General features: G+C 49.6%; 1 protein-coding gene across 2 annotated transcripts in view; it reads right to left on the bottom strand.

Annotated features, from left to right (window-relative positions):
- Positions 1–21053: 21053 nt before the first annotated feature.
- Positions 21054–26353, bottom strand: part of SERTAD2 (SERTA domain containing 2) — a 108417-nt gene continuing 103117 nt past the window's right edge. For both annotated transcript variants that reach the window (XM_032410844.1, XM_032410843.1), the window contains exon 2: positions 21054–22973. In XM_032410844.1, the coding sequence (XP_032266735.1) occupies positions 22004–22969 (966 nt within the window). In that variant the 5' untranslated portion in view covers positions 22970–22973 and the 3' untranslated portion in view covers positions 21054–22003. The remainder of the gene's footprint in view (positions 22974–26353) is intronic.

Genomic DNA, 26353 nt, shown 5'->3' with positions numbered 1-26353 from the left:
TGTCTCCCGGGGACGCCGCTCCCGCCTTTGTTCCCTCCGTTAGCGGGCTGTTGGGCGCAGCCGCTCACGTCTGCGGCTGAGTGACCTCGGGGCCCGGGAGAAGTGTTCCTCCACGCAGCCCTGGCTTCTTTAATCAAAATCGTCTTTCCCGGATGATGAGCAGGAGGGACTTGGAAATTGACACATATTTCCTCAAAGAATTGATCCACTGAGCATCTCCCTAGATTGAACCCCAAACTGTTCACAGTGGAGCTGGAAGAGCACTCGGACTCTTGTCCTCCGTGGCCTCTGGGGAGCTCCCGGCTTGGCTCGTCTATCCAGCCTTCTGCTGGGGACGGTGGGCCGCTGCTGTATGGGGGTCGTTCACAGGCAGAACGAAAATCTATGCAAGAGGAGATTGGATACATTCAAAGATACTGATCTAAAAGCTCATTAAAGGTTATTCCCATTTCACAAGAGGAGACTACTTCACTAACCTAGAATAATGTGGAAGAATGAAAAAGAGATGGTTCATATTGCATCTTTTTTCCCAGAATGGTGTTTTCAATAAAATTTTAAACATCCATGACTCTGTAAGGTGTCCCAATCCCTGAGGCCCAAATCTTGGCTATTAACCTAGTGACAGAGAAGGGTAGCCTAGTAGCCATGATTTAGGGGGAATGTCTTCAACCGGGAGACATTTTACAACCATTTTACAACCAGCAAACTTTGAGCCACACTGCCCTTCACCCAAGGAATAATACCGATGATGGAATCCAGATCAGAGAGGAAGAGATTTGGGCACGGGTTGGCCACATCCCTCCGGTCCCATCTCCCAGGTGACCCTCCCACCTGCTTCTGAGCGTTTGAAAGGTCAGAGGGGTTAGGAATGAGAGGGGCCCCTAGAGAACTGGGCCTCTGGCTGGCTAGTCAGTGGGTGCACCTGGCTAGGTGAGCTAGGAGAGGGTTTGAGAGAGCAGGGGTTTGTTCAGAGCCAACTGTGATATGTCAAGAGCCTTGCAAATATCCTTTCTCTTTGTCCTAATGATTCCACTTCATGTATTTCTCTTATGGGGATCATCAGAGAAGCCGTAAATGAACCACAACAATATGAGAGTGGTTTAAACAGGAGGAGAACTACCACATGAAAGAACAATCTACAGCCATCAAAAATGCCATTGTCAAATAATTCCTAATGATCTGGGAGTTGCTCATGATATAAGGTTGAAAAGCAGCATAAAAATAGTATTGTTGGAGTGCCTGGCTGGCTTAGTCGGTGGAGTGTGTGACTCTTAATCTCAGGGTTGTGGGTTTGAGCCCCATACTGGGTGTAGAAATTGCTTGGAAATGAAATCTTTAAAAAAAATGGTGGTGTACATTGTTCCACTTTATCTGAAATACATATTGTCTAAAAATACATATTATTATATGTATATATAGTTATATGTATATATAAATAAAACAAAGGACTAGAAGGAAATTCACCAAAATATTAACAAAGGTTTTCTCTGGGTGGTGGGATCACAGGTGATATTTGTTTTTTATTTCACTTTTTCTGTGTTTTCCATTTTTTTCTAGAATGAGCACTTCTTACTTCAGAATTAGAAAAAAATAATTTAAGAGACTACAGTGTTCTAAGCATTGCACCAGACTCAAAGATGCATAAGATAACAAAAGCATATTTTCTGCCCTGGGGGAACTCATGGTCCAAGGAGACAAGAAGTATCCCCAAAAATACCAATTCAAGGCAGGGTAGGATGAATCCTGAAGAGATGAGCACCATACAGTGGGAGCATGGGGGAGGGAAAGAGAACAGCTACTGGAATTGAAGCTCCTTGGGGCCAGGCACATAGGAGGAGGTCAGCGCACATGACACGGAACAGAGAAACGGTGGCCTGAGAATTCAGTCCTGCTCCCTGGTGCCCTGTGGTTTTAGGCAAGCTACGCAGAACTAGTCTAACTTTCCTCATCTGTAAAATGGGATAACAAAAATGTTCCTATGAATAGTTCATAAGGACAAGGGGATGAAGCATGGTGCCTAGCACAAAGTAAGCTCAATAAAAAGTAGATTTATGGTAAAAACTTTAGTCAAGTCTGGGTGGGAAGCACAAGGGATGTGGGGGACCGATGGGGGAGTGTGGGATTCTCAGGGAGGGGGGAGATGAAGCAGGGGGCTGAGTGCAGGCGGAGGGGTGTGTCTTCTGCTGTAGGGGAGGCTCAGTGCGAGGGGGTGGGGGGACTTTGGGGGACTCTCTCCTTCGTCCCAGAGCAAAGGAGCAAATGGGGGACACAGGGATGAAAAAGAGGGTGGGGACTCAGGCTGGAGCCTGAGCCTTCAGCTTTGACCCGCGAACATAGAGAAAAGTCGTGGAGGGGTGTCCGCGGAGCAGCCCTGGCCTATACCCATAAACCACAGTGTGCTGCGGCCTGCTTTGTTGGCCCTCTCCGCGACCCTGAACATCAGCATTACTACCATTTTACAGATGAAGACACTGAGGCTCAGGGTCACATACCAGCACCAGGGAGACTGGGATCCACGCGTGGCTTCCACCCCCCCCCCCCCGGGGGCAGTAGCACCTGGAAGAGCAGAGGCCCTCTGCGAGGCCTCAGCCACACCCCCTGGCGCGGCAGCGAGCCAGCCTGGGGCTTTCCAGGGAACTTCCTGAGTGCATCACCAGAAAGACCCTTTCCCCCCATCCGGTCCACCAGGTGGGACCTGAACAGCCCGCGCCGGGGTGGAGCAGAGGGAGGCGAGGGGCAGATCCTGTGGGTTTTAACAGAATCCAAGTTAAGTTTGCTTTGACAACATCCTAAACCCTGAGAGGACCAGACCGTCCTGGAGGCAGCCCTCCCACCACCCATGGGACCCCCTCCCACCCTCAAGGCCGCACACTGAGCCAGGGGATGGTTCCCTCCTGGACGACCTGATTCCTTGGGCCTGCACTCCTCTCTCATGCTGACAACTGAAAGGAGATCAAATGCCTCAGAGAAGACTTTCATTCGAAACCTTGAGGCCCCAGAGAGGGCAAGATCGCTGTGCATCTGAAGCGGGGGTGCCCTAGAGAAGCAAACATGTTCCATAGAAACCCAACTTTATACTCCCCCCACACCCTCACACACACATACCCCGGCTTAGAGCTCAGGCTGTCTTCAGGGGAAAGCCTTATTGCCTGAGCGAGCATTTTTAATTTTTTCCAATCCACCTGGCAGAAAGCCTGACCACAGCATCTGCCTCACCCTTTCTCCTGAAACGCTGGCCTCCTTGATGGGATTTATAGAATTTAGGAGGGGGTGCTGTGTTGTTTCCCAGTTCTGCTGCCCATTTTTCACAAGAGAAAACTGGGTGTCAAAGAAAGGGGAATAGATTCTGCAATAAAAGCATTTGGACCCAGACAGGGAGAAATCTAATTTATAACAAGGGTTCTCAACCATAGCTGCAAATTAGAAGCACGAGGACACTTTAAAACATACTGATAGCCGGGCTCCAGCAAATATTTACTCTGGGATGAGACCTTTTCCCTTCTCTCCCTCCCTCCCTTTCTTCCTTCCATCCTCCCTCTCTTCCTTTCTTTAAGACGTCTTCCAGGTAATTCTCATATGCCAGGGTAGAGAGCTACTCACCTAAATAAGACAACTGCATTAAAAAGAAGATGACCCAATAGAAAAATGGACCCAGGATGTGAATGGGTAAGTCAGAGAAGAAATAAAAATGGCTAATAGGCACATGAAAAACTGTTGACCCCAATTAATAATTAAGGAAATGCTAAATAAAACAATAATGAGGTAACATTTCATGTATCAAATTGTCAACCTTTTTTTTTTTTAAATGGAAGAATATTCCTAGGAATGGCACCAGTGTCTTGTGAGTGTGTGTGTGTGTGTGTGTGTGGAGGGGGGTGGGGGGCATTCAAGTACTGTTTATGAGGACAGAGGGCACTTGGCAGTAGGCACACACCTTTTGACCCATCAATTTCACTTCAAGATTCTAGATAAGGATGTCATGAGATTTTACCTAGAGTTGTTAATCATAGCAAGAACAAAAAATCAGAAATTCCTAAATATTTAACATTAGGAAATTAGTTCAATGAATTACAGTGTAGCCATAGACTAGAATGCCACACAGCCACTGAATATGATATAGTAGATGAATACATATGGCCTTGCTTGGGAAAATGTTCAGATAAATTACTGAGTGCAAAACGTTTCCAAGTAATAATAGTAACAATTTTGCTTTGTTAGAAAAATAAAGAGTATGAAAAAGTGTATGTGTGTGTGTGTGTCTACACTTAGGAACTTCACAAAAATATATGTAAGGTTTCAGCAGCCCTCATCTCTAATACAAAAGTGAGCATTTTACATTTTTATTTTTGCTTCTCTGTATTTTCTAGCTTTGCCCTACAAAGGACATACTTGTTTTTGTCAAAAGCAAAAAAAAATATTTTTAATTTTAAAACTTACTTCCCAGAGCAAAATTTGCTAATCTGTTTTCTTCTGGGAGGGGCAGGGTCAACATCTTGGAGCCATGAAATCTCCAGATAATCCCCTGACCACTCATCTTCCTCTAAAATCTCATCTTTAACCAAGGAGCCAAAAGAGAGGCTCAACTTGGATTTTTCCTCTCCTTCCAGGCCTTTCCCACATTGTTAAGCTGTGAGAACTGGCTAGGGAGTTGGCATTGGGGAAGAAGAAGATCCGGAGGTCTGAGGAATTCCCATCAGGGTGAAAAGAACCCAGGGTTTGAAGTCCTGGATCTACCTCTATTTAGCTACGTGACCTTGGGTGAAACAACCTCTCTAAGCCTCAGTGTGCACAACTAAAAAGTGGGAATAATAGTAGTGCTGAGCTCATTGGTGATTACAAGGCTTTCAATGTAAAGGGTTTAGCACATCGCCTGGCACAAAGCACTCAATAAACGGCACTTCTGATCATTTCTGATTTGGGAAGCCAGACTCTTTCCTGCCACACAGGGAGCCTCTGACAGTCCCGACATTCACTGAAGCCCTTCCGACCATATGGGAAGGAAACTGGAGGAGAAGCCAAACCCGACCCACAGACTCCAGAAGGGCCTTCTAGACTCTGGGCTGGACCTATTACCCAGGAGGCCGCCCATGGTGAGAGCTCTTTTTTTTTTTTTTAAGATTTTATTTACGTGAGAGAGAGGGAGAGAGCACAAGCAGGGGGGAGGGGTAGAGGGAGAAGCAACCTCCCCGCCAAGCAGAGAGCCCGATGCGGAACTCGATCCCAGGACCCCGGGATCATGACCCAAGCCGAAGGCAGATGCTCAACCAGCTGAGCCACTCAGACTCCCCCATGGTGAGGGCTTTTAACTGCGGCCCCTTCCCCACATGCCCTGTCCCTCCTTCCTGTAAATGCCCCCAGAGCCTGGGTCCCCATCTTGACCCTTCTTCCACAGACCCTCTGTTCATCACAGTCTACTTGGGGATTCCTCAGAGCCACCCAAGGCCTGTGAACTTGTTCACCATCCAACGTGGGACAAAGGGATTCAAAAAAACCCACCTACCCATCCTCTCAACTCCCATGACCATCTCCATGCTGCCAAGGCCCCCACTATCAACCCAGAAGGACGTTCCCACGGAGGTGACCCAGCTCTGCAGTCCAGAGCAAGGGTCAGGGTTCTCTAGTCAGCGCAGCAGCTGGGACCTTGTCCCCCAGGCTCAGGGAGTCTCCTCGACAACAGTGCGGACGCCCTCTGACAAAAGTGGGAACAGAGTGGCTCTGTGGTCTTCTAGAAGGTTCTGTCTGGGAGACAGAGAAGCTGTGCCCGCTCCCTGACCCAGGGGAGGCCATAGTCTCTAGAGGCAGCAACCGGCCCACCCGTTCTCCACCCCCCTTCTGTGCAGGGCTGCCTGGGACCAGGGCCTCAGAAACAGTGATGGGAGGAGAGGGCCTTTACAGCAGCACAGGGAACACCCGTGAGAGCCTCTTCCCTGAAGACCAGGAAGGAGCTGCGGGAACAACTGGGGTTTTTAGTACAAAGGACCTGGTGGGCCAGCCTGGCTTCACCTAGCCTGAATGAGTGAGGGGATGAACAAGTGAATGATTTGAGTTTTTTTATTTCTAGAATTAATTAACATAGAATAAAAGATTCATGTAAAGACGATGTGGTACACACACACACACACACACACACACACACACAGAGGAATATTAGTCAGCCATAAAAAAGCATGAGATCTTGCCATTTACGACAACATGGATGGACCTGGAGGGTATTATGTTAAGTAAAATAAGTCAGACCGAGAAAGACAAACACCATATGTGGAATCTAAAACCTGTAAGTACAGAGAACAAACTGATGGTTGCCAGAGGGAAGGGGTGGGGGATGGGCAAAATGGGGGACAGGGAATGGGAAATATAGGCTTCCAGTTATGAAATAAGTAAGTCATGGGAATGAAAGGGACAGCATAGGGAATATGGGCAGTGGGGACAGATGGCAGCTACACCTGTGGTGAGCACAGCTTGGTAGATGTTGAATCACTGTGTTGTACACCGGAAACTAATTTACCATTGTGTGCTAACTATAGCCAAATAAAAACTGTTTTTAAAAAATCTGTAAGTGTGCTAACCATTAGAAAATAGTTAAATAGGGGCACCTGAGTGGCTCAGTCGGTTAAGTGGCCAACTCTTGATTTGGCTCAGGTCATGATCTCAGGGTCATGAGATCGAGCCCTGCGACAGGCTCCTCACTCAGCGTGGAGTCTGCTTGAGATTCTCTCTCCTCTCCCCCGTCCCTCCTGCTCTCTCTCAATCTCAACTAAATAAATAAAATCTTAAAAAAAAAAAAAAGAAAAGAAAATAGTTAAACCCAGAAGCTTAGCTGAGCAACACAAGAGTCAGTCGGGAGTCACATTTTGCATTTACTGTTCAGCTGCTAAACCAGAACTTGGCCTGCAGAGCAACAGTTCAATCAGCTATTGAATGGAGGAACGCATGATTTTATCAGACCTCCCAGGTAAGGTAGGGAAAGGGGGAGGAAGCTCTGGGTGTGTCTTCACCCCCGCTAGAGTTAAAACCACTTGCACTTGCTGGTGTGACCTGAAAACTTGGTGAGCATTTGGAGTCAAGCACCCACAGATGGGAAGGTCATTTAAAAAGGTGAAATTCACAAAGCAGGAGGGGAGGAGGCAGGTCAGGGGGTTTCCATTCCCACTGCAGGGCCCTCTCCTGGGGCACTAGTAACCAGACCAGAGTAAGAGAACTGCTGAGTAAGAGAATCGAGTAACACCTGCCTGGGCTGTAGGTGTCCCCCTCAGAATTGCCTGACTCTCTAAGACGCTCAGCCCACCCCTCTCCACATACATGTACACTCTGACCCTGTCCTGGGCTGTTCTGAGTGCTGGATGCTTGAGCCAGAGCTAGCGTTTGTATGGATTGGATTCCCTGGAGGTCGAGCTCCTGGCTGGGACCAGGTGCCCAGGAACTTCTAGGGAGAACCCAACGCCACTGGGCGACCTATTGCCTCAGGGCCTCTGGCCTTATTGCTCTGTTGTTGACTCAGCTGAGCTGGCTTTGAGGCTCTCCCCGATCGGGACTTGTCCCCGGGGCACCAGCCTTCTGCCTGGTCCCTATCTCCTGTCTCCCACCCTTGGACTCCCCTTGGGCTGCTCCAGTCTGAAAGACACAGTACCAGGGCCAGTGTCCAGGCCCCGTCAAGCTGGGGCCTCAACACCAGGCAGCATCTGGAGTGCAAGGCAGGCCCACGAAGCTGGTGTTTTTCTCTTGGGGAGTGGCCCCTTTTTGTGACTCAGACCCTGGGAATTTGGGAGCCTTGCTAGGCTCTCGCTGAAGCTGGGCTCCCAGGAGCCCCCACCAGGCTCAGAGTGAATGCACTTGGGTTTCTTAGCTCCCCTGGCCCCCCTCCCATTCCCCTCAGTGGGTTCCTTTTGTTGTCACTAAATCCCCTCCAATCTCCCTTTCCAAAAGCCGGCAGATCCAAGTGGAATTCAACACCCAAACACTCACACAAAAGCTAGGATTAATAGCTGGCTTTGTCTGGGCACAGATGTGCAGCAGCTTGGAAGGGGGGGCGTTTTTTCCTGCCACTTGAGTCAACCCGGCTCCACACTGGGGGGGAAGGGGAAAGCAAGGAGGGACTGCTGCACGGGCCCCCTGGGAGGGTGGGGGGAACCATGCCCCAGCTCTCTGAGCTGCTATGTTCTGGGGGTCTGACTCCACCAAGGAGGAGACAAAGGTCCCCCCTCGCTGGGAGGCCCCTCAGTCTCTCCTCCTTCCCTTTCTAGCAAGTCACACTCCTCGGCAGCGAAGCAGTGCGGCCGGCTGGCGCTCAGGCTTTGGACTCAGTCCCTGTTCTTCTGGAGCCTGAGCTCTGAAATAGGCCCCAGCAATCCTCAAAGAAACCCTGTGAGCCGAGCGAGATAACCGGTCACTGCCGGGAGGCGTGCACTGTCAGGCAGGCAGGGAAGGCTCTCGGAGGAGGCGGGCCTTACTCTGAGCTCCAAAGGACAGGCAGGGTCTGGTTAGGTACTGGGGGAGGAAGGACTCACGAAAGAGTCCATGGGGCAGGAGACAGCAGGGTCTGGCCATAGGGAACCACCAAAGTTATAGATCTGGAGAAACATGGTGGGGTGTAAGGAAAGCTATTCTGTTGTTGAGCGGAGGATAGGCCGGTAGAGGTGGTCGCCAAGGAAACAAGTGGGTGTTGCTGGTGCAGAGCCGGTTCTTACCCAGTGCTCTCTGCCTCCAATAGAATACCTTTCTTGAACAATCCATGCTACTGTTCAACCACATGATTGTGGGGATTTTGAATTTGGTCCCCAACACTTAATGGGGAAGATATCATATTTCCCTATTGTTCTATGTCAGGTAAATCAGGCTCCATTCCCAATAGGATTGCTGGTTGGAAATATGACATCAGTCAAGTTTTAGAGTGGAGTCCCTAGACCGGTACAAATATCTAGGGACCCCAGCCCATCTGGTCTCTGAAGAATTTTTCGGCCAAGATAAGGTCCCTACTGCCAGGAGGTTTATATGCTACAGGAAATAAATGGGTAATAAACAAGGAAATAAATAAATGAATGGGATGACCTCTCATGGCGATAAATGTTATGAAGAAAATAAAACAGAGCGATGTGCCTGGCTGAGGGTGGGGTGGGGTGGTCAGGGATGGGCCACTCTAAGGTGGCATTTGAGCTGACTCTTGGAGGATGAGAAACAATGGAATGATGGAATGTATTAGGTAGAACACCATGTAATCATGGAGATTTAACCTTTTTTTTTTCTGGTCTACAAAAATACTAATTTCATAGGATTTGACAAAATATAAGGATAGAGGAGAAAGGCACAGCAAATGCAAAGGTCCTGAAGCAAAACCAAGCTTGGAGTGGTAGTCCAACTTCGGAAAGGTTAATGGAGTCATGGGGCACCAAGCAAGGGAAAACACTTAGGAAAAATGAGGCAGGAGGGGAGGACTGGTTAGGGAAGGAGTTGGGAATACTGAAGGAGAAAAAAGAGTTTAAGGTCTGACTACTCAACCTCATGACTTAAAATAAAGCTACAGTGATCAAAGACAGCACAGTATGGGAAGAAGAAACAGATGATTGGAAGAGAACACAGTACCCGGAAACAGACCCACACAAACATAGTAACTAATCTTTGGTAAAAGAGCAAAGGCAATTCAATGGAGAAATGATAGTCCTTTCAACAAAAGGTGCTAGAACAACTGAACATTCATAACCTACCAAATGAATCTAAACACAGACCTTGGATTCTTCACAAAAATCAACTCAAAACAGATTATAGACTTAAATGTAAAATGCAAAACTACTTGAAACTTCTACAAGATAACATTGGAGAAAATCTAGGTGACATTGGGTTTGGTGATTACTTTTTAGATAAAACACCAAAGTTGGACTTCATTAAAATTCAGCATCTCTGCTCTGCAAAAGACACTCCTAAGAGAATAAAAGGAAGTCGTAGAGTGGGAGAAAATCTTAGCAAAGCACATATCTGATAAAGAACTGGTATCCCAAATATACAAAGAACTCTTCAACAATAAGAAAAGAAACAACCCAATTAAAAATGGGCAAAAGATCTGAACAGACACTACATCACATGACAGATAAGTATATGAAAAGATCATCAACATCATATGTCATTACGGAACTGCAAATTAACGAGGTATCACTACACACCTATTAGAATGGCTAACGTCCAAAATGCTGACACCACCAAATGCTGACGAGGATGTGGAGCAACAGAGATTCTCTCATTCATTGCTGGTGACATAGCCACTTTGGAAGACAAGTTTGGCAGTTTCTTACAAAGAATACTCATGGGGCGCCTGGGTGGCTCAGCTGGTAATGAGAGTGCCTACCTCACTGCGCTGGGGTTAAATGAGATACTTCACAGAAAACATTTCGCCCGGGGCAGGCCCAAGAAGAGACTGAGGAGTATTGACTGACCACAGCCGTTTGGTGACTCACCCCCATGCCTGTCCTTCTGCTGGGGACAAGGCTGTGGATTGCACCAGGCCAGGCGCCATCTGCTTGGCTCAGTCCTGGAGCCAGGGCGCCTGGCGCGGGCTAGTCCGTCCACTCCATGGGCAAGGAGTTGCTGAGAGTCGGTCCCCTCCGCCAGGCTCTAGAGATGTGAGCACAGCAACACTGACGCCGGCCCCCGGGGCTCTATAGTCCAGTGAGGGAGACGCGGTCACCAGATGAACACAGCCAGGTATCAGGAAGCTCTGTGTGCTGGCAGAATAAGCAGGCTGGGGGTGGGGGCTGCTGGGGCAGAGTAAGTGCGGACAGGGGAGAGGTGCGGTCTGAGAAGGAGCCGGGGCCACAGAGGCCATGAGGAGAACTTTGGATTTTATTCCAGCAAAGCCACTGGAGCTCAGGAGTAACATAACCCAACACTCGGCTCCTCGACGAGTGGTCCATGGACGGACCGGCGGCTCCTGGAAGCCTGTTAGAAATGCAGGTGCTCAGCCCCCACTCAGACCCGCTCCCCAGGTGATTCACGTGCACGTTTTGGGGAGCACAGTGATGATTTCTATTTCCAAAGGATCATTCTGCTGCTCTGTTGAAGATAGATGATCCAGACAAGGGTAGGGGCAGGGAGACAAGCTGGGAGGCAGAGCCCCTGGAGCCCTCGTCTATCTGGAAGGCAGAGGATACAGGGTCCGCTAATGATGCAGGTCGGGGGGGGGGGAAGCGGGGGCTCAAGAAGGACTCTGAGGATTTGGGCCTCATCAGTTAGGGGGTGTGGCACCATCTACTGCACTGGGGACACTGGGGGTGAGCCAATAAAGGCTAATTGAATCAAAGTACAAACGAGCCGCGAGGGCTCCCTGACCTGAGCTGCCCCCGAGGTCTTCCTGCTGCTACCGGCCATCAGACAAGTTCACACGGTGTTTCTAGCTGGCAAGGGTTCTGTCCCCTGGTTTGTTATGACCCACAGGGATCAGTCCTGTGGGGTGGGAGCCCTTCTGGCCTCCGAAGTTTCTCTCTTGTCCATCCTATTCTTCCTTGGAGCCCAGCTGCGGCGGTTGGCAGGCCAGGGAGGCAAACTGCTGGGATCAGGGCACGAGAACCTACTCCTGGCCCCACATTCCCCCGAGCCAGCCCCGAGGCAGCTACAGACCATGTCCAAACATCGCATGGCAGCATCTTCACAATGACCCCCCGTGTGGCCCGGGCCCCCTGGACGGTAGTGGGATATGTCCCCACTGTGCAGAACAGAGTCCTACAGACACACACAGAACCCTGCCCCGAGACCCCAGTTACCAGCCATATCACCTTGGACAACTTGCCTAACTTTTCTGGGCCTCGGTTTGCCTGCATGGATTAGCGAGAGGCTGACCAGAGAGCGCAGTGTCCGGCAGAACAAAGTTGCTTTAAAGAAGGTAGCGTGCCCTCCCCTATCTCCCTGAGGACACAGGCCCTCAGCCTGACCCGTCAGCAGCCAGCCCTCACTTGGGGTCCCAAGCAGCCTCTGCCCACACTGTGCAGTCTGTTCGCAGACCACTTAAAACAGAATGACCCAAGACTCATCCAGAGTCCATTCCCTGCCAGCACCACTGGCTCCCGCCTCTGCCCGGCAGACATCTCTCCTCAGAGCCCACCTCGCCCGGCACGGACCCCCACCAGCTCAGCCCGCTCCCCCCTCCGCTTAGAATCCCTGTCCATGCCTGCAGGCCAGCTGCACTCGGTCCAGTCAGAGCTGCTCAGGCCAACCTGGAGAGCAGAGCTAAAAAGCTCTTATTCCTACCTGGGGCCACCCAGCCACCCGGGGCAGCAGCAAGGCCCTGGATGAGCAGGGGAGCCCCCCTCAGGAGCTCCCGCACCCCGCAGTCCCACCGGGATCACTCGGCGGCAGTACCCAGTCCCCCAGATCCAAGGGCAGAGAGACGTGTGTCATCGCAGACTCTGGCAGTGAAGCAGGCCTTCAGGGGCTAACGCAGAAGACAGACAGATGGAGGCAGACAGACTGACTGAGCCAAAAGGGCAAAGAAGGGAGACAGAGAGACTGAGAGTCAGAGATTGAGGGAGGGAGTGAGACAGAGAGAGAGAGATGGAGAGACGGAGAGACTAAGAGCCAGCCCTTGGGCTTGGGCAGGTGGCAGCAGGAGCTCAGCACTTTGGCAGCAGCATTTTGGTTTTGGGGGGGGCACTTAGGATTGTCTCCAAACTGGGACGACTCAGCAAGTGCCTCACTCTCTTTTAGGCTGAATGTTTGGGATGGCACTGTGGGTCCCAATCAGGCCTGGGCCTGACACACTGAACTGGGGAAGAGCACTGGGGGCCACCTTCTCTGAGCTGCTTCTGCCCCCCAAAGCTCCGGGGGGGGGGGCGGGTGTGTGAGTCTGGGGATAGAGGAGGGAGGCTCTCAGAGAGAAAGGATGGATGGAAGCTCTGAATGACTTCGGTTACCCTGAGTCTGTTACAAAGCTCCCAAGACAACGTGCGACTTCGAGCTCCCTGCCTTGCTGTGGATCATTATTCCTTCGTAACTTAAGTCTCGGGCCAGATCCTTTAGGCTCTGAAATGCCAGGAGGTAATAAAGGTTGGAGTCCAGAGTTTGAGACAGCGTCCCTCCCACACACAAACACACGCATGCACACGCACACTGCACCTAGCAGCCTTGGGCCCCCTCTGTGTACCTGTTTTCCCCAGGTCCGCTCAGAATTCCCCCCCATTGCCAGCCCCTTCAGAATCGTCATGAGAATCAAACAAAGTGACCGCGCGACAGCACCGAGCTGTACACAAGGCTGATTATCACCGCCGCTGGAACCCGTCCAGACCCCAGCATGCGTCCCCACGACGGGCGACGGGCGTGTGCATCGCATTGCCTTCCAACAACACCATTTCAAAAGCCCTCAGCCACCTGGCACTGTTTTCAGGCACTTGGCTGGGAGAGAAGTGACCAAAACTCCTTTTCTGGAGGCGGCCTGACTCTGTCCATCATTAACCCACAGAACCGGCGACACGCACGTCCAGCGAGGATCACATCCTGCGAGGACAAGCGAGGACTGCCGTGGGTTGGGTTTGCGTTGGGGCTCCCGCAGGCGCGCGGGCCGGGAGGCGGGGGCCGGGGGGCCGGGGGCCTGAGGGCCGGGAGCCCGGAGCCCGGAAGGCGCTGTTGGGAGACATTTCCGCGGCTCGCCCCACCCCTCCCCCTCCCTCGCCAGCCTCCGGGGCCTGTGCTCCTGCAGCCCTGGCCTGTCACTGCGGAACAATAGGCCCCGCTAGCAGCTGGCGGCTTGGCCGCCCGGCCTGGCTGGGGAGGCGGGAGGGGGGGGTGCAGCAGGGGGCAAGGGGAGGCCGCCGCAGGCTGTGGGGCCGGGGCGGCCGGCGGCTCCGAGGGGCGTCCCAGCTCCAGGGACAATGCCGGCGTGTGCGCGTCCCCGGTCATGCACACCCTGTGCCCTCCCCGAAGCCCCAAAGGCTGGCACTGGTGCCCTCAGAGCAGCGGGCTCCTCCCACGCAGGGTTTCCGTAAAATCCGCGAGGCCTGGCCCCAGCGCCCAGAGATGCTGCTGGGGCCCCCGGGGCTTCTAACGTGCAGCCGGGGAGAGCCGCCGTCCCCAGAGTGTATGTAGGCCCGCCCCTTCCATGGCCACTGAGCCAACTGAGTCTCTGGGACGGGAGGGGCTGGCCCAAGGTCACAGAGAGCCAGGAGGAGAGAACCTAGGGGGTATTCAGCCCTGGAGAGCAGCCCTAACTCCGGGTTCCCTGCTGCCCTCACGGGGCCATCTTCCTCTTGTCCGTCCGGGCGATGCCTCAGTGTGCCAGAGACATCCACACCCCGGTGAAGAAGCGGAGAGGTGCAGGGCTTGTTGGAGGTCAGGCAAGTGAACGAGGTAAAGCTCAGATTGGGCCGAGGCCTCCCGACTCCCTCACCCCGCCCAGCCTCGGGCCGCGGCCCCACCTCCGCCACCACACCAGATGGGCCCTAGGAGAGGGCGCCGGAGGGGTTATGGTTCTAAGAGTCACAATCCCAGCCCTGCCACTTTCTAGCTGTGTGAGCTTTGGGAAGTTTCTTAGCCTCTCTGAGCCTGGACTCCTTCCCCCGCAAAGCGGAGGAGGTAAGATAAACCTCCACGGGCCGGTGCAGAGTCCATGAGATCACACACACCAGCACTCAGGGCTGTCTGGCCCATGTGAATGCGCAGTTAAGTGGTAACCCTGGAGACTGTGACTCGCGATGCAGTCAAAGCTTCCTTTCCAAGAAGAGCAAAAGGAAATGGAAAGCGAAGATGAAAGAGGCAATAGGCACTCTGGGACCCCAGATTGCCACACAAGCCGGGAGCACAGTCCTCAGTAAACAAATAGCTGACCACCATGACGACAAGTACGGTGTTAGGAAATGGTGGCGTCCCCACAGAACATGCCTTCAGCATCAAGACGCCCCAGCTTTGCTTTATGGCTCAACCTAAAACACTCCACTGAGCGGAGACGTGGATTTGAGCCTTGCCCACTGTTGTGCTAAAGCTATAACGAGCATTTGTGGACTTCTTTTTTTTTAACGTCCTAGAACTAAGTGCTTTACACGTATGGACTCGTTGAATCCCCACCATTGCATGAAATAAGCTCAATCTTAGCGATGAGAAGGCTGAGACACAGAGAGATTCGGGAGCTTGCCCAAGGTTACAGGCTATAAATGGTGGAGCCAGGGTTCAGACTCAGGCCGTCTGGTTGCAGAGCCAGACTCTGAACCCTGATCTTGCATTAGACAATAATCACTTTCTCTCTGTGTGTGTCAGCTTTCATTTCTGTAAAATGGGGCCTTTTCACTGCAAACTTCATGTCTCAGCCTCCGCCCACATCTTTAGCTCTCAGAAGATGTCCAGTCTTGTGTGACTTTGTGGACTGCTCTGCCTTCTCTGGGCCTTGCAGCCCCCCCGCCCCCCAGCACTCTGTACCCTGGAGACTCCTGCCCCCGAACTCGCGCTGTATTCAGTCTACACGCGCCTTCGAGCACAGGGGCTGTGCCCAGCCTCACTATGGGGCCCCAGCTAGGATCAGACACCGTCCGAAGCATTATATGGTTTGCAAAGATCAGGGTCTGGCAAACGTTTTCTGTGAAGGGCCAAATACTTTAGATCTTGAGAGACTTACGGTCTCTGTGCCACTGGAGTAGGACCGCGGGTACAGACAGCACACAGATGAACAAACGTGGCCGTACTCCAACAAACCTTCACTTAGACAAACAGGCAGTCGGCAGCATTTGGCCCAAGGGCCGTAGTTTGCCGACCTCTGGCAAAGATGAACATCACGAGGTCACAGAACAGCAGAAGGGAGTGGAGCAAACAATCCGTGCACAGCTCACCTAACACCTGGCAGGACTTGCTGAGAGCATTTACAGAGGTTTGCAGAGCCCTCTAGCAGAGGATGAGGTTGGTTCTGACTCGGTGGGATGCAGAGAAAGCTCATGGACCGGCACTTGAGCTTGGCCTTGGAGGGATCGGTAGAATTTTCTACAAGCAGTAGGGGCATGAGCAAGGGCACACAGTGTGATGGGAATGGGGCATCCAGAGGTTTGGGATAGGAGCAGGCCTGGGACCCAGACAAGGAAAGCTGAGCTCTGGGCTTCTCCCAAATGGTAGAGAAGAGAACTATGGGGCTTTTTTCTTCTTTTAATTCAACAGATATTTCGAGCGCCTACTATGTGCTAGGCACAGCTGTGGGCATGAGGATAGACAATATTCATAATTTGCATTTTCATTGCACTGTGAACATTTTCAAAAAGATTTAGGTGCTATGACTTTATCTTGCCCTCACAAGCACAGAGAGAGTGAATGATTTGCCAAAGTTATATCTCTAATTAATAGCAGATGCTCATATTCCGGAGACCAACCACTCTACTGAGCAGCGGATTCTTATTTCTAGCTGCCTAATGAGTATCTTCCACCGCAATGTCTGGAAAGAGCTCATCCTGCCTGTTCTCCTCCCCTATGTTAGTTTGCTACGGCTGCTCTAACAAAGCCCCACAAACTGAGTGGCTTAATCAACAGAAATGTGGTGTTCTGGGGCTGGAAGTCAGAGAGCCAGGTGTCAGCAGAGTTGGTTCCTGCTGGGAACTTGGGGGGTTGGGGTGCGGATCTGCTCTGTGCCTGTCCCCCAGCTTCTCATGGTTTGCTGGCGGTCTTTGGTGTTTGTTGGCCTATAGACATATCACCCTGTTCTCTGCCTTCTTCACATGGTGTTCTCCCTGTGTGCTTGTCTGTGTCAGCATCTCCCCGTCTTATAAGGACGTTAGTCATATTGCATTAGGGCTCACCCTAATAACCTCATTTTAACTTGATTATCCCTGTGAAGACCCTATCTCCAGATTAAGGTCACATTCTCAGGTACTGGGGGTAAGGACGTCAATATCAATTTTGGAGCACACAATTCAACCCCTAACCCCTCCCTAACACCAACCCCCCAAATATTCCACTGCTGGTTGAACGGAACCCTCATTATACCCAGGCCCCTCACATCTAGCTCCATTCCCTTGCCAGCTGGTACGGTGGGCCAGAGATGCCTGGACCAGGACTCCCACCAAAGATGGCCCAAGGAAGGTTGCACAGGATGTCCTCCGTGAACCCGTGGAAGACGATGCTGAGGGCGGGCAAGGAGGGGAACTGCTGGAGGACGTGGAACACAACGGCGACCCACCGGTACTCCGTCACGTCAACTCCAGCATCGAGGCTGTTGAAGAAACCACGGTGCCAGTTACAGCAGATAGGAAGCAGCTGCAGGAGTCCGAGGCAGGGAGGGAAGAGGGCCGGGGTTGGGGAAGCTGTGGCAGGGATGGAAAGGAGGCAGCCAGGGAGCACGGACATTGGGGAACAGAGTGGCTGGGACCGGAGGGAGGCCCAAAGGGGAAGGATGGGCCCCGGGGGGAAACACGGTGGTGAGTGTGAGATGGCCGAGCTTGCCAGATACTTAACTCCAGAGCTTGGGAGAGAGACAGGAGATGCAAACAAGTTTTCATCGTCCTAGTGGATTGGATCCCACTGGGAAAGAGAGAGCTGGGGAAGAGAAGCGAGCACCAGGAGGTCGAGAAGGGTCCCAGAGGCAAGGGGGAGAACCAGGAGGAAAAGGTGCTCCTGAGGCCAAGACAGTGCGAGAAGGTCAACGGCACCAACCCCAGAACAGGCCGAGGGTGGGCCGTTCCTTCACACAAGCAAGTCGTGACATCCGAGCTGGTTGTGCTCCAGGCAGAAGCAAACTGCAAACACGCCAAACACGCCTCTCTCATCTTTTAACTGTTTATTGTATAATATAAAACTACAAAAGTAAGACTGCTCATTTCCATGTACATTTAATCTGTCCAATTGTTTCGATTACAGCCCAAACCTACATGTGAGTACAGCTCTCTGGGTTCCGATGTAACGTCTGTAATATTGCATAGAAAAGGCACAGCTCTCAGGTCTGTGGGGGAAAGGTTACACCTCCTTTTTGACAAGAGCCTTCCTCAAAAACCATGCACCAAACTATGTCACTATGTACATCTTTTCCAAAATCTTGTTTGTTTGCTTGTCTGGACTGCACTTCTCTTCCAAGCTTGTTATCCCCAAAACACGTCCGAAATTTTTATTGGTTTTGTCTGCAATAGCGTGTGATCCTGGCTAATTTTCAAGAACCATTTAGACTCATTCTTAGAAGCACTGAGAACAATTGTATACAAGCAGGACGCACACACCTCGCTGCCTTCGGCAGTTACAGGAAGTTAACCATTCACAGCCAGAACAGGTTAAATACGCTCTTTTCAATATTTTCAGAAAAGGTATAAAGGTCCAATTTGTAACAGCAAGGTTTTGAAATTAAGACAATTCATATAGAGGGTAACAATCGCTGCACAAAGTAGAGTCTTTTTTTTTTTTTTTTTTACACATCTGTCATTTAAGAAGGCTGCCCTGTGGTATTCATAATTCATTGTTTACCACAAAGGTGGTTAATAAATTTAAGCTTTAAAAACGATCTGTAAGATGATACTTTGGCTCTTTGGAGCTTATTTATTTAAGAAATTTTCCTTGATTGACCTCAGGGCAGTTGGGATACTCCACGGGGATATGGCAATAAAAAGCTCAATTGATAAAGACACTCGAGGTGTAGCGGAGGCTCTGGCTAGTTCTCACCCTTTGGTGTGAAAGAGGGTGTCAGTGGGGCTGCCCCTTCTGTCATCAAGAGAAAGTGTTACTAAAAAATGTTTAAAAATATCAACCCTTTGATGCTTGATTTTCTTAAAAATTTGGAGGTATTAAAACATTCCTTATCCATACCCTTTGCATATTTCAAAAAGACCTACATTAGAGAAGAGGAGAAAACTGAATGTGGACGGTGCATACAATGAGAAGATCCAGGGGTCTGGCTGGGAACCCCTTGGAACACAGACTGACATTCCTACAAGAGAATACATTCCTACCATACATTCTGCACATGGTACGATCCAGATGTTGTTAGAGCTCCACAGTAAAATAAATATATTTACACAGAAAAAAAAAAAAGGAATAAATAACTTACGAAAAAAATCACTTCAAATTCAAAGCTCTTATGATTCTGCTCTCATCTTGTCATTTCATTGCACATCACTGTCGATAATTTTCCTCTCCCAGCCCCGCCCAGCACATCTTTCTCCTAAAGGCACCTCGAACTGCCGGCCTGACTCCGGATGCCACAGGATGTCCTTTAGAAAGGGGGAAGGCACTAGAGCCAGGTGGCATCTGGAAGCACATCCCACATTCAGACTGGGGCTTGGAGATCGCACCCAGGCCCGCATTCTTCCCTGTTGGGACGTCACTTTGTAAAAATAAGACAGTGGTAACGTGGCCGCTTGATGTTTTTGTTCTTTGAAAAACGGGCCCCTAATTTCCCACGTCTTCCTCAGCAGACCTTGAATAGCGAGCATTTGCGGCAAGGGTGTCCAGGGTTAAAAAGCATTTATTTGCCTGCTGTTGTTGGGGGTTTCTGTTTTGATTTTGAAGCCCAGCCTTACAAATACGAGAGAGTCAGAGAACCATGTTTGGGCAACACTTTGCTGCGCTTATTTGAACTGTTGCCCAACATATGGGATTTGTTTAAACACACGATTTTGCTAATCCAACCAAAGTACAGTTGTTCTAAGTTACTGTAAATCAGTTTTTAACAATGGCAAATCAACCGCCTTACCCTGTTATTGTTCGGAATAATCAACACTATTGTGTCTGTATACGTATGTATGTGTGTGCGGCGGCGTGTGGGGAGTTTGCCGGGGCCTCCGGTTATCAGAAGCGCGGCGCCTGGGCTGACTTGTTCTCCACAGGAAGAGGAAGCTCTTAAAATGGACAGGCACAGTGACACCGGAAGCATCTACAACAGGCCTTACCTCCACTAGATGGTCCCTGGTCCTATCAAAGGAAACGCTGCATCTGCAGCAGGGAAAGGCGTCCAGGTGGAGGCTGCTTGTAGGAGAACAAGTGCAATTTGATCTGTTTCTCACTGCTCCTACTGAGTGGACAATTAGCCTTTGAAAACACATTCAAGTGGGGGGAAAAAGTAAATTCGAATATAGAAAAATTTAACCATACCATACACAAATCTTTTGCTTAAACGAGCAGTTCCTTCATCACAAATGCATTTGCTTTGCCATGTGCATTATAAAAATAAAACTATCTATGGCTTGTTTAAAGTGCCATTTTATAAAGCTGTCTTTTTTAATTGGCCAGGAAGACTCAATTTTATCCATGGCAAGAAGTGAGCAGAATTGGTGACTGAATATTGACAAATGACCAACAACAAAGACAACAACAATAACACAAATCCCATAATTTAAAAATTCTTAAATAAATATAAAAGTTATTCCTAAAGAAGCCATCTGCATTTCAACAATATAGGTTGTAACCAGCTAGAGTACCATTGGAAGAAAGAAAAAAAACTGAAACGAAAAGGCCATCAACAATTTCGGCAACAAGCATGATACATTGCAAATGTTTTAAAAATTAAATGTACACCAGGAGGAATAAAAAGCTACAGTGTCCTGGGGGTGGGTGGGTGGGGTGGTGGAGGGGAAGCAGGAACATGCATAGAAAGTCCTGTCTGTGTATTTGGGTAAATCAGCTTTGTAAAGTGTAGTTAAAGCAGTTGATTCATGGAAGCAACCAGATTGGAAGCTGTGACATAATGGTACCAACTCCAGGTTCAAGAGCGAACGGATGTTACAAGACAGCATCCCGGGCTGGGCCGAGGTGAGCTGCGCTCAGTGTGGTGATCATGAAGACGCCATTTTCAGCACTTAGCAACAGAGGGAACAAAAGCTCTAGGGAAGGGAAGCTGGAAAAGACAATTGAGCAACACAGTGGATGCCTTCTGGGGTAGTTTCTTCCTTGTGAGCCCTAACCGAGGAGGTCGGTTACTTTTCAGAAAATTTTGTTCTCGTGTAAAATTTCAGGTCATTGTAAAAATTATGCCAAAAGGGAAAGATTTGGGTTTCTGTTTAAAAAAATAAGAACAACTAAAAGCACAAACTTGGCATAAATACAGTGAGTATTCGGTAGCCTTCCCCTCAAGAGAGGGAGCTAAAGAGAACCATCACTTCAAACCCCTCCCCCCCCCCCCCCCCCCCCCCCAAGCTCCACGGCCACCTCCCGCCAACTGCTTAATGCAAGTTTGATGAGCAGACGTGGCTCTGGCTTTGGAAGTCACAGTGCTGGCGGGTGTTCATGCCAGGGGGTTGGTGCTTGTGAAATTTGGGTGTGATATCGCCTGGCCCTTTCTTAAAGCAGTGTGTATGTGTGTGTGTGTGTGTGTGTGTTTGCATTGGGGGTCATCCACTGCGGATTAATTTGATCCAATTTTCTCTTTGCACCAAACACATATAAAACATTACAACTCTATAAAAGTACAAGTGCAACTTGTACATCTGAAGTTTGCAGGAACTATGTGAGCAAATCCTATCAAAATAGCTATCTCATATGTATAAACAGCATTTGTTTTTAGAAAAACAATATCATAAACTGCAGAATCTGTACAAAAATATAAAATAAATTTGGGCAGCAGTTTCTAAACAGCCATGTAAATGCAACACTTAGGAGGAGTAGTTAATGCCTCTAAAAAGGCTGAATTGCCAAGTCAACCTATACAGGGCGAAAATGCCAGAAAAGGTACTGAGATTATCTAAATAATATATATATATATTTTCTCTTTTTACCTCTTGCAATAAAACTTATAGAAAAAATAGACAAATATGCACATGCAATTTACAGCTTTTCCAACTTATTCCTTGTGCTTCACTTGAACTGTTTATTTTTGTCATTCAGCATAGCAACATTGTCTTCCAATGTATTCTTTCCTATTCCAGGGCAGTAGGTCTCTGAGAACCACTCAAAAAAGCGTATTAAAAGTGGTCATACGTGGATGAAGGCACTCCAACTCTGCTCAAAGCGAAAACTAGTGTGATCCTTGTGTAAAACGATCTTTTTCTCTGAAAAAGGCAAGCAAGGGTGCATGCACAGTGCGGAGAGCTGTGGGGTGCGGGGACACTCGCAGGGTCTGGGCGGCGCAGGCAGCGGTCCGGGGCTCTTAGGAGCCGACCAGCACCTCCATGATGTGGTCCAGCTCGGTGAGGTCCATCTTGAAAGGCTGACTCGGGGCCACCGGCTGACTGCTGTACGGGGCCAGAGTCTTGAGGAGGTCGTCGGCCGACACCGGGGCCATCTTGGAGGCCGTCCCCGACGCGGACGTGCAGGGGTCGAAGTCATACATGGACGTGTCGATGTCGGCAAACAGGATGTCGTCCAGGGTCAAGTCCGTCAGAAAGCCCGTGGACGTCGTGATTTCGAAGTTCCCGGGCAGAGAGTCCATCAGCTTCGGGTCGTCGGGCCTCGGGACGCCCGGCGCGCCGGAGCCCGCCCTGGAGCTGTCGGGCGCTGCCGCTGCGGCCCCTGGGGAGGTAGATGTGGGACAGAGCTCCTCGATCTCGTCCAGGGCGGAGGAGAAGCTGTCCTTCTCCGGCGGCGGCGCTGGAGCCGAGGGTCTGGCAGGAGCCGCGGGCGGCGCGGCCGGGCAAGTGCAAAACGCGTCGTCGTCGTGGTCCTCGAGCAGCGAGGCGGGCGTGAGGCAGACCTCCGGGGGCGTAGTGCTTCCGAGGTCGCCGGCGAGCGCGGGCGGCGGAGGCGGCGGCGGCGGCGGCGGCGGCGCGGGCGCGCTGAGGGCGGGCGGCGCCTCCCGGTAGCTGTCGCTCAGCGAGTCGGGCGGGGGCGAGGCGGCGGCGGCGGCGGCGGCGGCGGCGAACACCGGCCTCAGGCTGCCTTCCTGCTTGAGCTCCTCCTGGATCCGCCGCAACATGTTGTTGATCAGAACGGTCTTTTGCAAGCTGGGCTCGGTGAGGGGCCTGTGGTTATAGAGTTTCATAAGGGAAATGTTGAAGATAGTCTGGCGCTGTAAGGTGTAAGACACCTTGGATGGACCATCGGAGGGAGACATGATTTTGCCTTCCAGCCCATCTTCATGCTCATCAAACTTACGTTTTTCTCCTTTACCCAACATATATCTGCAAAGGAGAAAGGAAGGAAGTGGAATTAATCACATGAAAACTAATTTCTACCCTACAAAAGACGCTGATTCGGAGGTCAGGAGTTGGGACTTCAGTTCCTTGCCCAAGGTTGGGTGGAAGAGATGAATTAGTTGGGGGAAGATTTAGAATGCGAGCGCATTGGGAAATCTACCTTTGTATGCTGGCGGAGCAATTTGAACACTAGGTAGTCTGGTAAATGTATTTCTTGAGAAATGTGTACGACACAGACAAGTTAAACGTTACCATGGAAACCATGATTTTGACTTTCTCCACTCGTGCGCTTGCGTTCGCTTGCCTTCGCTTGCCTAACATTACCATGCAGGTTCAATTTCCCTCCCCCAAACAGATTTATTTTTAACGCCCAAGAAAACACTTGCGATGCTATGACCTAACAGATAAAGGTGTCAGAGATTACAGCTTGAACACATCTTGAATGATGAAAAGAACCAAGGTGGAGAAGGGGGGAGGAGGGCATGGACAATTTTCGTAGAACTCTGTGTGCTTTCAAAATGCCTTTTCCTTCCTCATTATGCACAGAGCTTTTCTGCCTGTTTGGTGACATGTGGTGAAGCACTTGGCCTGTGTCAAATGACCACAGCGATGGAGATGCCACCGCTTTTCAGCCTAGAAGAAAGTGGAGGAATGTGGCTTTCCCAGCCCAAGTTACAATGGCTCAATTTGATTGCATACAGTTAGGTCTGAACTTAAGCGGACGAATTTAAAAGTAATCCGTTCTGATTATAAGCATTGCTGTTTGAGTACGTGAGACATTTCATAACAAAATACCTACTGTGATTCCAGAGATACGTACGTATTTCAAAAAAACAACCACCTCATATCTCAGACCTTGAGCATTTGGGAATGGCTTGAATTTTAACTCCTGCCCCACCTCACCTCCTGCTCCCGGCCTAGGCTGCCTCCTTGCCTGCTCTGGCCTCAGGGAAGACCCCCTCAGCTGGCTGCACCTTCTGGAGAGTGGTCCTTTCTTTCAGAACTTCTACCATCTAAACAGAACAACTGCAAGCCCACTGGCCTTCACCTCACAGGCCTCACTTGCTAACCATTTAACCAAAAAAGTTGTTCTTATGCCGTCCAGACCAGGAGATGTGGTTCTCATTACTCCAGGCCTGTGCTCACTCCCCCACCCACCTCTGCAGCACTTACCCACAGGCGAGTGTTAATCCTCTCCTCAGTGCCACTCACTCATTGATATCTCCATATACAAGTAGTTTGTACTTATCCAATTTTTCTCCTAAAAGCGACTTGCCTTTTACTGAATTGCTTCAGCTGATTCTCATGGAGCCTCATTCAATCCTTTGTATTTTGCTCATTCTGCATCTATGCTGTCCTGGGCACTCTGCCAGAAAAGAGGGTAGTCCCACAGATGAATAAAGCCTGGTCTGCAAGGGGCTGAAAATCATGTTCTATACCTCATTATCATTTTGAATTGAGTCTCATCCTAAAGGAATAAGGCTAACCATAATAAAACGTCACAGATCTTCCTTGCGACACTTTGTTAAGGAAGGCCATGCTGCCCCTCCCCACCCAAAGCAGACAAACATGCAGGGGGTCACAGGGCACACGAGTTCCACCTGCAGGGACTACCTTCACACGCCTCAGTCCCCGGGAGAGAAGGATAGCCGCAACCCAGCAACGTCAGAGTCAGCTTGAGGATTTGTTAATGTTCATAAAGGGGCAGTTACTTGTATGGAATGCCTTCCCTCATGGAAACATTAAGAAAAGGGATGTCGATCACAAGGACCAAAGACCAGTCCCATAATGTTCTCTGAGGCAAGGAAGATACGGCGGTAATAACTCTTACATCTACTACTTCACATGACAAAAACATCTCCTACTGTTTAGTGCTCTAAAAAGTCTCATTTGTATATATGCTTTGCATAGAACATTTCCTATCTAAAGTATCTGTGCTCATTTAAACTTGAGTGTGAATCAGAGAGGAGGTGATTTCATTTCACATTACAAAACACTTTTTCGCCTTTATGCCTTAGAAGTGTTACTGGACGACTGTGTTTTGAAACAGTTATACTGTTTGTATCTGCCTAAAATTTAAGCATCTAAATATTCATTTCTAGGAAAATTTCACTTTTGCCAAAGAGCTCACTGAGTGCGTTTAATTCTCATTATAAAGTTGTTAGATAGTCTATGTTATAGGTTATAATGTAATTGTACCCAACACATGTACATCTGTGTGAGAGGACACAAATGCAGACAAATACACCCTAAAACAGTGTTGCTCAAAGTGTGGTCTGTAGAAGGTGCCAGTCTGTGAACTGTTACTGGCCCATGAAGAGTTAGAGATACTGGATTATTTAGAAACATTTACAGCAAATTTACAGAGTAACTGTATGTCTGTAAATCTAATTTCGAAAACGAGGCTTCTATTTTTGTCTCTGTACTTTAATTTCATTTCTCTAGTATTTTTATATTTTACTGAAGTATTCATCTGTGAAGAAGGAACAAACAAACAAGATGGTTCTTCATCACAAAAAGTTTGAGAAGCACTGTCCCCAAATGTAAACCAAAAACAAATAACAACTAAACACAACCTAGTAAGCTCACTGCCACTTGGGATTTTTATTGGTTTTCTGGGGGAGAGGGAGTAGCTAAGACAGTATAGACTTTTCTTGTAAGTCATCGATATAGGGTTGTCTTTTAAAGAGTTGTTGCCAGAATAAACAATAGGACTCTCAATAACTTTCTCAATAAGGATTACTTCTCTAGAAATTACCACTGAATCGATAAAACTTGACTATTTACCAAGCATGAAGTACTAGGCATTTAGCAGAACTCCCACAGCTGAAGGAGATCGGTGGCGATGTTTTGGAAGAGATTTCAATGTGAGAAGCATTTAATTTCCAACTAGAATGATCCAGCTGGTCATAGCTGTGTGATAATCCCAATGATTTAGGAACAGCCTGATAAGATGTTGTAATGCTGGAAGGGGAAGGAGGAGGACCCTTGTAGGCAAAATTTGTGAGCGGGATAGACAGATCGAAGCTTGGATGCTTTTCAAATGTGTACCGAGGAAGCCATGAGAGAGTGTCTCAAAGCAGGTTTGCCTTCATTTCTCTACAGCATTTTATGAGGCAAAACTGGCTCCACACCCCCAGTGAGACTGCAAAACGCACACGATCCTGACTTGTAATCCCGGTTCTATCGAGATCTGTACAGAAAGGAATAAAATGCAACATAATAAGTCCACATTTTAAGACCTTAAACACTTTAAAGATTTTATTTATTTATTTGACAGAGAGAGACACAGCGAGAGAGGGAACACAAGCAGAGGGAGTGGGAGAGGGAGAAGCAGGCTTCCCGCCGAGCAGGGAGCCCGATGC

Source organism: Phoca vitulina, unplaced genomic scaffold, assembly GCF_004348235.1.
Source record: "Phoca vitulina isolate PV1807 unplaced genomic scaffold, GSC_HSeal_1.0 scaffold12, whole genome shotgun sequence".
Classification (NCBI taxonomy): Eukaryota; Metazoa; Chordata; class Mammalia; order Carnivora; family Phocidae; genus Phoca; species Phoca vitulina.
This window is presented reverse-complemented; position numbering and strand designations above follow the sequence as displayed.